The 12,287-nt window shown below is 37.7% G+C and overlaps 1 protein-coding gene across 1 annotated transcript in view; it reads right to left on the bottom strand.

The window, feature by feature from the left end:
- The window catches only part of WDR49 (WD repeat domain 49), a 135,696-nt gene that overhangs the window by 91,169 nt on the left and 32,240 nt on the right, over positions 1-12,287 (bottom strand). Inside the window, exons 5-6 of the mRNA XM_034663424.1 lie at positions 5,605-5,772; positions 3,789-3,937 (exon numbers count right to left, since the gene is read on the bottom strand). Of these exons, the coding sequence (XP_034519315.1) occupies positions 3,789-3,937; positions 5,605-5,772 (317 nt within the window). The remainder of the gene's footprint in view (positions 1-3,788; positions 3,938-5,604; positions 5,773-12,287) is intronic.

Here is a 12,287-nt window from a genome sequence, read left to right as displayed (position 1 = left end):
ATTGTAAGAATAACACATAAAGCATGCAAAATATGTGTTAATCAACTATTTATGTTACTAGTAAGGTTTCTAGTCAACAGTAGGCTATTGGTAGTTAAGTTCTGGAGGGGTGAAAAGTTATACATGATTTTTCAACTGTGTGCCTCTAACCTCCATTTGTTCAATGGTCAAATGTATATTATAATATAAATTGTGGGAAGATATGCATAAATGTTAATCATGGCTATTTCTTGGGAGAGGAACTGATTTGAAGGGGAAGTGAACAAAAGGAATATTCACTTTTTTGCACTACATGCCTTCTCATTTGCAATTTTCATGGAAGGACATTCATCCATTTACTTGTGTAGTTTAAACAAAATGAAAATGGCTTTGTTGCTGGATGAATAGAGGGAAGTTGAAGAGGAAGAGTATGCAGAAGGAAAAGGAAGATAAACAGATAAGACGTAGTCATCATGCAAAAGTCTTACTTTGTATTTTCCTTACCAACTTCGGGACCACGATGTAGAAATTGGGCTCTGGGAAAAATCAGAACCTTCAGTGAAGGACTGTTACACAGTCATCTGACTCTGGTGGCCAAATCAGCGTGAACAGCCCAGAAAAGAGTTAGGAGCAACAGAAGAGCCTAATCAGGCTCACCGGTTACAACGTCAACCTCCAGAGAGATCTCCCCTAGGCTTTGAAAATCTTTCTACTCCTCATGGTAATTCCTCCTCCAAATCCCCAAGTTACTGACTCCCAGCAGGGCCTTGTCATCAGTGAAAGCTTGGAAGTCCAAAGCAAAGTGAAATTGGACTATTATTTAGTATGATACCAACTTCTACAGGGAGAAATTCTCTTAATCATCACTGCAAAATGGTAACAGAGCAGTCTCCTAAAAAACAACTGAAGTCTCAGATCATTCTTGGAAAAAAATTATTTAGATCTAAATCACTTTGGTCTGAAATTCTCTAACATAGCAACTCATTGACCAAAATATGATTCATCCAAAGGCTCTTTGAAAAAAAAGATGTGCTCTTTCATTTTCTCTGTTCCTTAACTTCACCCCAATTACATAAATCATCCAAAAGAATTGTACAGTAACAAAGCAGAGGCTTAGCCTGATAGTAGAAAGTCCTGTTGCTTGTTGTAAAGACATAAAGACTAAGATTATTATGCCTTTATCAAAGTGAAATGGATTTAGACCAATGTAAAAGACAGCATGACAAGCTTTATTATAATGCAATAGTTTACATGTCAAAGCAAAAATAGAATGATCAAACAGCTTTGGAAGAGGCTAGGTAGTTTTAACATTAAGGATACCTATACACAATCCATTCTGACTCTAAGGACATTTTTTTTTTTCTCTTGCTTTTAAAGCGGTAAAACCTTTTGTGCACTAAAACTGCAGTGGGTAACAGATGTCAGCCTTCTGTGACCAGCTCAAGGGATCTCAAGGAGAAACCCAAACGAAGGAGAACCAGAAAACCGGGCAAACAGAACATGCAGGTAATATTTTTGAACAATCAGGTATGATAGAAACATAATATATGAAGATGACCTAAGGGGTCTTTCACAAGTATATGTGGAAATCAGTAAACCTTAATTTTTACACCAAACAAATTATACCTTGTGACACACAATTATACTTTGGAGAACTGCTTCTGAACACATGCACCCCTCCCCTTTTTTGCATATAATTCCTTGTAAACTGACAAACTTTGGAGCAGTTCTTCAGAACAATCTGAAAGACTGTCTCCCAGGCTATAGTCTTCAGTAAGATGAATAAAGCATTTACTAACCTACTTTAAGACTGGCTTTTGTTTTTCAGTCAATACTTTCACGGAATTCTGTAATGATAAAACACCTGTTATTTCCTTCATATTTATGTTTGATAAAGATCCTTCATTTAAGATTTCTTGAGGAGCTACTATGTGTTTGGCCAATCCAAAAAAGATCTAGTCCTTAACCTAATGAATCCCATCAATTGTTTGAGTTACACTATTTTATATGTTATATTCAACATGTGTTTAGTGTACATTAACATGGGCTATGTCCTGGGAAACACAAAAAATGCATTCAACCAATAATCTTTGCTTTTAAGGACTCAAAATCTAGTGAGAGATACATATATGACCTTTGAGTATATAAAACCCATTACATTAAATTTGGTACTAGAAGTCATAACAAAGTGCTCAAAGATCCCAAAAAATTAAAAAACTGAATTTGACTAGGACATTAAAAAATTTTTTATCTGAGTTTTTTGGTACTTCAGGTTAATATGTCTTCACTTCAAGGTGTAAACAAATAACCATTGAGCAAACAAGACAAGGTGCCAGGCACTGTGATGGATACCAAGTATACCAGCTGAAAAGATACTACCCCTGCTTAAGGAAGCAAACTAACAATTTAAATACACCAGGTTACATGTTCTGATGAGAGACACGCAGGTGCAAATGGAGTGAAAAGAAGGAAACACCTAGGTCTGTGTGAAAGATTCCAAAAAGTCTGAAACTTTGGGGATAAACAGGCATGTGCCAGTTGATCATCAAGGAGAGGGGACCAAAGGCAGAGGAAGAGCACACTGCAGAGCCATCAGGCAGCATGGTGGCTGCCAACGGTGCGGTACGGCTGGAGGACTGAATGAACAAGAGAAAAGCAGGAAATAAAGTAGGGCTAACAGACTGGGGGGGGGGGCTTTGTACAAAAGTGTAAGAGTTCTGGGGTTGATATTTAGACCGAGGATTAGATGAAGTGCCAAAAGTTCTTTTACAAACTACTTCATTAGCAGGAGAAGGGGTAGATTAGAGTCAGACCAGTCTGAAAATAGGGAGACAGGTTAGAAAAGCTTTGCAAAATTCTGGGCAAAGATGATGAGATTTTTATTTGAGCAGTGGCAGCTGAGAGAGGAGAAGATTTATACAATAGGTGTATCAGTAAAATAAGCAAGTTTGGCAGGACTTGTGGGTGGGATAGAGTTAAGGAGTTGAAGATGAGTTTCTATTTACTTTTTACATATACATGTATCATTTTAGAATAAAATAAAAAGTCAGATTCACTGAAAGTCTCAGAGCCTGTCCTCAGTAAGCCTATTGCCCAACCTTCTTCTCTCACAACCAAATGTCTTGAAATCTATCACATGTTACCTGGATCTATAAAATCAGGCATTAAGGAAAATGAAAGTTTTACATAGAAACAAGTGACAAGATTGTTAGAGATTAAGAAGTTTTCCTAAGGAGATATGGTAGTAAATAATGTGGTCAGGATTTGACATGGACTGCCTGGTTCTGGTACCATGTTTTTTTCCACCATATTTAAAATATCCCATAAATATCTCCAAAGAGAAATGGACTGATATACATAATTGAAATGTTAATATACTTGATAGTCTTCAGATTAACTTTGATTTCTGAGTTTCCTCAATATCAAAACAAAAATAGGTAATTAGCTCTGCCTCTTCCGTATCCTACCGTTACCAAGCAACACTTCCTCATCTCCATTTGTTTGCACTATTGAATTAGTGAGAACTTTGGAAACTCTCAAGATGTGATCTTTTGAGAATGCAGTTATAAGGATTAAATCCATGAGTATATGGTTTAAAAGTTTTTTAATGAAATACTTCGCTCAGTTGTCCAGGACTATGCTTAAGTTACCATAAATATCTTTTCTAATATAGATTTCCAAAGCCATAGTAGTTAGCCAGTGTATTTTAAAAATCCACCCAACCCTCAGAGGAATTCAGGTCCACAGATAGATTTAGGTAGGAACTGAGGAGGCAGAACTAAATAAATTAAATGTACAATGTTACTTACTTTATCTTTGGAGAAGCTGAAGAGTTGTTTTCTTGCAGCAAAGAATTGGACAGCTATTACACTGGCTGAATGACCCCAAAGGACACCAACTGGCTTAGAGACAACATAGGGGTTCCAAAGACAAACTTTATTGTTGATGCCAGCAGTTGCTAATCAGAATTAGAAGGGGAAAAAGTGGTTTTAGAACATGAACAACCCATACAATTTCCTTTTTGAAATGAATATATGTCACCTATCTGGGGGTTGTTAAATGCATCTGAGCACTAATGCTCCCTGCCTTGAAGGAAGGAAGACCGTTGTCAAGCTAATGGGGCATGAGTTCTATCACTGGAAATGGCCTACATGGAAGGAGTGAGCGTGAGGTGACAGGACAATAAAGTCTCGTTTAGGAGGCAACAAGCAGCCCAACCAAGAGGGCACAAAATCCTGCTTCCCAGTCTTGATGTTTTCCCACTCCGGCTAGCACAACCTGGGAATGTAGACCAAGTTACAGTTCTCCTAGGAGTGAACAAGAACTAAAACAATATTTAAAGTCTCCAAATTAATGAGAAAGTATATGGAAACAAATTATTTCAACCACCATATAAATAATTCAGTATTTATAAGCACACAAACAGCAGAATTATACCTTTAACTTACTCTGAGAGAATAAGATTTTTTTGAACATGAATTGGTTTTACTGAGGGAGCACATCAAGAGTGGGGGGTGGTACAGTGGGTCTTCAGGTCCGTGGAAACTCTGTAGAGAGCTCTTTGTCTTTCTTGCTGAGGGCCAAATGTAGAGCTAAGCTAATTCACTCTTATTTTTCCAGCACTATGCTAGGTATAAAGAAGTGATCAGTGTCAGGGGGCTAAGTAATCAATGAATCAATGAAATGGTTGATATTTGAATCCTTTCAAACTCAGTTGGCTAACCCAGCCTTCTCTAATAAGTCTACAATTCTCCCTGAAAGGTAGATACTAGCATATTCATGAGTTCATATTTGAAGTATCTTTTACCACGACTGTCAGCCATGATCAGTAGGGATTTTAGAGACTCAGCCTCCTAGCTGATATCAGGACTCTTTCTATGAATGATAATTATTGAATTAGGCTTATATTAATATAACCCATTCCAAAGGCCATGTATGTTCATTCTCTGTCACTACCCTATTAATTTTTAATATCTCACCTTTTTTTTAACAGAGTTTGAATATATACACGTATATAGAGATATTATATACCAAATTATCCGCTTTCAAAATTTTAGTATCTTATTTAAATAGTTAACGCCTAAAAATTTTACAGCTTATTTCTTCAGGTAACATGTACTCTTTTATATCCAAACAAGAAACTCTCATTTTAAACTAAAATTCAGATAATCTGAAAATGTTCAAAAAGCACTGGAGGCTGTGTTCTGAAAGGGAAAAGCGGCCTGCAGGCTGCCGCTGTGGCACGCGCATGCGCTGTAGCGCGGCGACGGCAGCCGGGGCCCCAGCAGGCGGAGCATTTGGTGGGGGTCAGAGAGATGGCAGAAGAGCAGACACCGCACAAAAACTGTCTTCTGCTTCTATATCATCTTACACCCCCATAGATTCTAATAAAAACACTCATGAAAGCATTGGGGCGCTTTCTCATATTTTCACCCCAATTAGTAGTTCCTAGGTGCCGCACGTCATAATGCATCATTATTAGACATTCTCGGGCAATAAAATGTGAGCTGTTCAAGTCGGTCTCCCTGGCAATAAAGCAACAAGGTGGAGAGGCTCCCTGCATACCAAGATGCATCCCAGACTATTTATGAGGCCCTCGTAGTTATCATGATTTATTTTACATACCAATTAAATTGAGCTGAGAGTGGTAATCAAAAGCATGAATGCCTTCGGCGACGTTGAAGGATGTCATTTTAAGATGCTTTTTTGATTTCTCTCTCCAAGCCAGCACCACAGTGTTTGAATTGCTGGTTGTACTGGAAATGATAGCATCTAAAGATGCATTGTAAGTAACTGATAAAAAAAGAAAAGGATCTTTCGTTGGTTTCTCGCAACACATGAGCAAAATAAAACTGTTTTAATACCTGAAGTCAAAAATGAAACCCAAATTATGATCACTCAGCCTGACATGTGGGGAATACCTCATTCTGACTGCACCCCCCTCCATGAAAGAATTTACAATGAGAAGTTACAGCTAAGTCTGTATTCAGACATTTTACCCAATCTCAGGATACCTTGAAATTTTTTTCAGTTGGAACACATGGCAGGAAACAACATTAGTCACAATAATCATATGGGATTCTGGAGAATAAAGATGAGTAATTGGCCAGATTCCTAGGTTCTTCCTCCTGGGTTTGAAGCAGGCAAATAGGAGCTTACCAGCCACCTGCTGCTCCCCAAGGTCCAGCTTATGCCGAAACCATAGTTTATTTAAGTCATGACTGGTCTAGAATGTTAGAGTGGGATTGCCAGATCTTGCTGCCTTTTGTCAGGAGGATCTTTCCATTTCTATCAGACTCACTGGCTCCGAAAGGCAAATAGCTCTTATCCTCTAGGAACAGTATTCATATGTCCTCCTTGTTTTCTCTCCATTCTTTTCTCTCATCTGTCTTTCTTTCAAAGAGAAAGAGAGAGAGAGGAAGGAAGGGAGAACAAACCTAAGACTGACCAGATCCTATAAAGTTGAGTCTGCTGAGCCTCAATAGGGAGCAATTAATTTCTGGGCCATAAAGTTCCCTGAGCACCTCTACTCCCCTGCTGCTACTTTACAGGAAGTACCAACGGTCTAAAATCTGATGACAATTGTTCTTATAGGAAGCAACCTCAATGAAAATATTCCTTTTGTTTACAGAAAATGCTGAGGGTTATTGTAACTTGACTCAATGAAGCAATATTATAAAATCTAAAGTGTATAACAATACTGTAATTATATCTTCAAATCCATGGAAATTTATAATATCATTATAGTACAACCAAAATAAAGTATTTCCACCCAGAAAATTACTTTGTCATGTGTTCCCACATTATATCCAACTATAATCTTCAGGTTTGAGGCTATAAAGAGAAACATATAAAGAAGTACATTCTGCTCTGGAATTCAAAGTATTGCTTTTAGATTTGAATCTGCAGGCTACCAAGTGACATTTATGGGCCTGTAGTGTTACATATCGGAGGCTCAACAATTCACACTTTATTTCTAGACCAAGATATAACTTGTATCTGATTAGATTGTGGAATGTCAGAGTTCCTGAGAATGCCTGAGTAAGAAGAGGTGAGGTTAAAGCCATTTCCTTAAAATAAAATTATCTGATAAATAAAAATGTGTTCCTCACTTCTTGAAGATAGCAAAGGAAATGATAGGTTATAATGAAGAAGTTTTTAAAATATCAAGCAAGGGAATGAGCGGAACTGATAAATGATTTGTTTTTAAAACTCAGTGAGTTTGAAGATTGGTAAAGTATTTTTTAAATTACTTTTAGATAATATTTTGAGAGGAAAAAAAGACAACCTGATCATGTCTGTCCATTAAGATGCTCACTTTCCATGTTTCTGCTCTTTGCCACTTAGTCATAAAAAAAGGCATTAAGGGAACTGCCACTGATCCCTGTCCTCATTTGTGCTGTCGAAATGACCCCGTGTAATGGCAATTAGTTAATGTGGGAAAAGTGATTTGAAAATGAAAAGTAATACCTGAAAACTGAGTAAGTAATGCTGTTAGGTGAAGTTGGAATAAGCTAGAATGAGGCCGCTTTGTATCACCTGCCAACAGGCAGAAGCTGGAGCAGAGTAGAAAATTAGGCCCTTCCTCCCTTCCTCCCTTCCTCCCTCCCTCCCTCCCTTCCTTCCTTCCTTCCTTCCTTCCTTTCTCTTTCTTTCTTTCTTGATTTTATTTTATTTATTTATTTATTTATTTATTTATTTATTTATTTGAGAAAAAGAGAGAGAGCACAGAGCTCCCTCTGTGAGAGGGAGAAGCAGACTTTCCACTGAGCAGAGTCCAACGTTAGGCTCGATCCCAGTACCCCGGGACCATGAACTGAGCCAAAGGCAGATGCTCAACCAACCCACACCGGCACCCCAAAATTGGCCCATTTCCAACTAGGAATTCTTATGATCATTTTCTAAGCTTTTTTACTTTATGAGTTGTATGATTTAGGAAAACACCCTATCTTGAACTTTCTTGATGTTCTTTTGCTTGAGGGCATTTGTTTTCTGTTGCATTTCTTATTTTGAAGTTGGAGTCTCATTCTCTGAGGCCCCCACACGGCCTTCTATATTCTGAGCAACTACCATTTCAAGAAGGAGAGAGAGAATAACCCTACCTATTTCATTTGAAAAAATCAAAATGCACCTAATTCAGCACTGCTAAGCACATTAAAAAATAATAATGCAATTAATTTAATGACTTCTCAAAATACTGATTCGACCCATGTTCATGATACAAATGAATCTTCACCTTCCACCGTGCTATTAAACAAGCTTGCAGGAAGAGACCTCTTTCTTCAAACCTAGGCCACCAGCTCAAAGCTGATTTCAACTGCTTTAAACACAGCGAGAGAACTGGTAGGAAGGACATGGTGTTCTAGCTAACTCAGGGATGCACCATCTTTTTTCCGGACTAATTTAGATGCAGGGAAGTGGAACAAGGCACAAGACACTAAATGTAGCTTCTCTTCCAAACTTAGTCTCTATCAATTGTGAAGGTTTCCAAAGGAAATGCAAGCTGGGCTCTGTATTCTAAATTCTCTGGCACACCTCCATTAATTAGTGCAGCAATTACTGATTTGAGTATCAGTCTAAACTATTTTGTACTTTCTTTTAGCAGTGGTCAAACAAAGGGGACAAACACCTTTCAACGTAATAGTAATAATAATAATGATAACAATAAATCAATGGTTTTTATTATTGACAATTTAGTGCTCACTTTTTCAGAAGTTACACTTCCCCAAAAAAGGGAAAACTCCTCTGAGATTCAAGACACTTATGTCTTGCCACTATTGCATAAAATCTCCATCGTCGCTTTGCATTTCAGAATATAATTATTTTTCTACTAAAATATGACACAAAACCACTCAGACAAGATGAAAACATTTCTCCTTCAAAGTTTTAAATAAGGAATCTGAACCTTATCTTAAACCAGTAACTTAATACTCTTATGTTTGAAACTAAGTTTTTCCTTTGACATTTCAGCTTTATAAATATTTTATCCTTAGCTTCTATGAAACATTATTACCTTACTTGCTCATGTATTTCTTTCTTTCCTCAATTGTATATTCTTTCCTCACACTAAGAATAAAATCAGCCAAAATATTTCTTGAGGAGTTCTAAGAATATCAATTCATGTTGCTGGGGTAGAAAAGAAAAAAAAATCAAATGAAAGCAATCATTGGTTGCTGATTCCCAGTAGGGTCAGCCTTGTGGACCAGGGAGCATACTCACTACTAAGCCCACTGTTCTATTTTTGACTCCAGCCTGCCCTCCTCTTTCTCTCTGCTTCTTCATTTCAATTTCTTTCCTTCTCCTCATCTGGAAATAACTGAGCTGCAAACAAACAAAAAAGTTGTATTTAAGCTTCTAATTTCTATTGCTAAATATGAGAACGAGCATTCATTCACTGGTTGGAACTGAAATGGGTCCCCCTTCCAGAGGTACTTTGAGCTTCCAATCTACAATTAGAAATAAGAGAAAATCTATAAAGACTCTTTACCTTTCTATACTCTGTACTTTCTCCTTTTAAATTATCTTTTTTATTCATTTTCCTCAATATCCATTCATATAGGACTACTAAACTGTACATTATTTGTATTTTTTACCATACTTTTTAAACCATAAATAACCCCCTATTTAAAAAATTTTTGTATCTACCAATATTTAGTAGTATTTCTTTTGATATCTCTCTTTCATTTTGCAATATTTTTCAATAGTATTTGTCCAAGGTCTTAGTCTGTTCGAGCTGCTATAATAAAACAGACTGGGTGGCTTAACAACAGACATTTGTTTTTCACAGTTTTGGAGATAGAAAGTCCAAGATCAAGGTGCTGAGAGACTCAGTGTCTGGTAAGGGCCCAATTCCTGGTTCATAGATAGCCTAATTCTTGCTGTGTCCTCACATGGAGAAAAAGTGAGAGACTCTCTGGGGTCTCTTATAAGACATGAATCCTATTCGTGAGAGCTAAACTCTCCAGACCTAACCACCTCCCAAAGGCACTATCTTCTAATACCATTGTATGGGGGTTAGAATTTCAACATATGAATTTTGGAGGAGACACAAACATTTGGTCCATAACATTCTGCCCTTCCCCCATCCATGCCTTTCGCAAATGCAAATTACATCCTAATAGTCTCAAAAGTCTTAACTCATTCCAGCATCAACTCTAAAGTCTTAAAGTCTCATCTAAATCAGATACCGGTAAGACTTGGGATACAACTCATCCTGAAGAAAATTCCTTTCCAAGCTGTGAACTTAGAAAATCAAACAAGTTGTGTGCTTCCCCAAAAGTGGTGGAACACGCATGTGATAGGCATTCCCATTCCAAAAGGGAGAAATAGGAAAGAAGAAAGGGGTAATAAATACCAAGGAAATACAAAGTCTAACAGGGAGAAATACATTGAACCTTAACAGCCAAGAATAATCCTTTCTGGCTTGATGCTCTGTCTTTCAAATCCACTGGAATGGCAATGTTACCCCTGTGGCTTGGTGGGTGCCGTCCGTACTGTGGCAGTGACCACACCCGTGCGGCTCTCTGAGGTGACCCACTGCTCTCCTGACTCCTCTGAGTGTGGCCAACCATGACTCTCTGCAGAGCCCTCACCCCTTAGGAGGTAGGTTGAGGCAGTCTGCCCCACGGGAACCAGAGAGGCAGCCTCATCCTTTGAAACCACTTTGAAACATCTCAGAAGAAAAGAAACAGGAACTTGGAGACATCAAAATAAAATCTAGCTAACCTAAAACACAGTGATTTAAAATAAATTTTTAAAAGACTGAATAAAAATGTATAAAGCCTCCATAATTTGTAGGATATGAAGCATCTAAGATACATATAATGGGAGTCCCCCCAAAAAAGCGGGGGGTACAGAATATCTTGGAAAAAGTAACAATAGAAAAATTTCCAAATTTAATGAAAACTACAGAGCCATATATCCAAGAATCTCAATGAATTCCAAGCAGCATAAACACACACACACCAAGAAAACTGGAGCACATCACAAGGAAATTGCTTAAAATCAGTGAGAAAGGGAAAATTTGACAAAGCATTGTACCACGTGTTAGAGCAGACACTAAGGAGAATAAAGAACATATTGTATGCCCTAAGAAGATTGTTTTAGTTCTCAGTTTATGTATACATGTGGCTCACATGTGAGACATCCACATTTCCTTTGGGTTTGAAAGAGTTATGACAGAACAAAAGTTCTAATGTAGGTACAGAAATTTTTAGGATTGTTTCACAGATTGAGCAGCATCTGAAAGCAAGATTTTTAAGAAGCCAGGAGCATAGCCCAAATTGAGAACCCTGCAAATCATGCGAGGAAAAGTCCATCGGAATTAGATAGAAGCAGCAACAGAATAAGGAGTTTGGAAAAGGGAAGGGAAGTTTCAGGAACAATACTGGCAAGAAGGACTCTTCTTTGGTGGCAGGATCTGTATTATCCAAGAATAAGGGATCCTTTTAGAGAGAGTCCACATTGAGAAGGTGAGTGGAGAAGAATCTGAACTTTGGGCCCAAGAGGGCATCTGTGATCTGCAAATAGAACATTCCTCACCTGGAAACTGATGTCTTTGTAGGACATTCTAAAATGACTCATCATTCCACATTTTCAGACCTCAAGTCCTTGAAGATTCCTGTTTCAGAAGGTTGCTTATTTTTTTCCTTGCTTTATCACTTCTAATTTCTCATAATCAAAAGCCTTCTAATTGACCAGTCTGATTGTAGTTTCATTCTTTGTCCTCCAACCTACACCAGACAGAACTACCAAACAAATCTTTCCTAAATACTGTGTGCATCAGGTCTTTTCCAAGTGTCCTGAAAACCCTTCAGTACTTCACTGTTTCACTTTCCAGCAAGTGTAAACTGGGCAAGCCGCCAAGATTTCCAACATGTGTCCCTATTAGACTTATTCACATTTATTTCCTCAATACTCAGCCTCTCACCTATTCATGTCCATCTCTCACCCCATCATTAGGTCTGCTTGTCTTCCTTTACTCATGTTCACCATGCCCTCCCTCTTTCCCTCCATCTACCCATCCTTCAAGTAGCACCACCCACCCTCAAAGTTTTTCCTCATAAATTTGCTGCTTAAGCATTACTATGGGAATTATTAATATCTTGCTTATATGGTTTAGTAGTTAATTTTCAATACCATTGTACAATGCTCTAATAAATTATTTTACGTTAGTCTTTAATTCTTGTTCATATACTAAGCTTGAGAGTTATAATTAACCTTTCTTCTACAGTCTCCAATGCCTAAGACAGTTTTAAATCACATAAAAGATAAATCATTATTGTTTGATTGACACACTGAGTCTGCAG

Source organism: Ailuropoda melanoleuca, chromosome 1 (genome assembly GCF_002007445.2).
Source record: "Ailuropoda melanoleuca isolate Jingjing chromosome 1, ASM200744v2, whole genome shotgun sequence".
Classification (NCBI taxonomy): domain Eukaryota; kingdom Metazoa; phylum Chordata; class Mammalia; order Carnivora; family Ursidae; genus Ailuropoda; species Ailuropoda melanoleuca.
The sequence above is the reverse complement of the archived record's forward strand: the minus strand, read 5'-3'. Positions and strand labels throughout refer to the sequence as shown.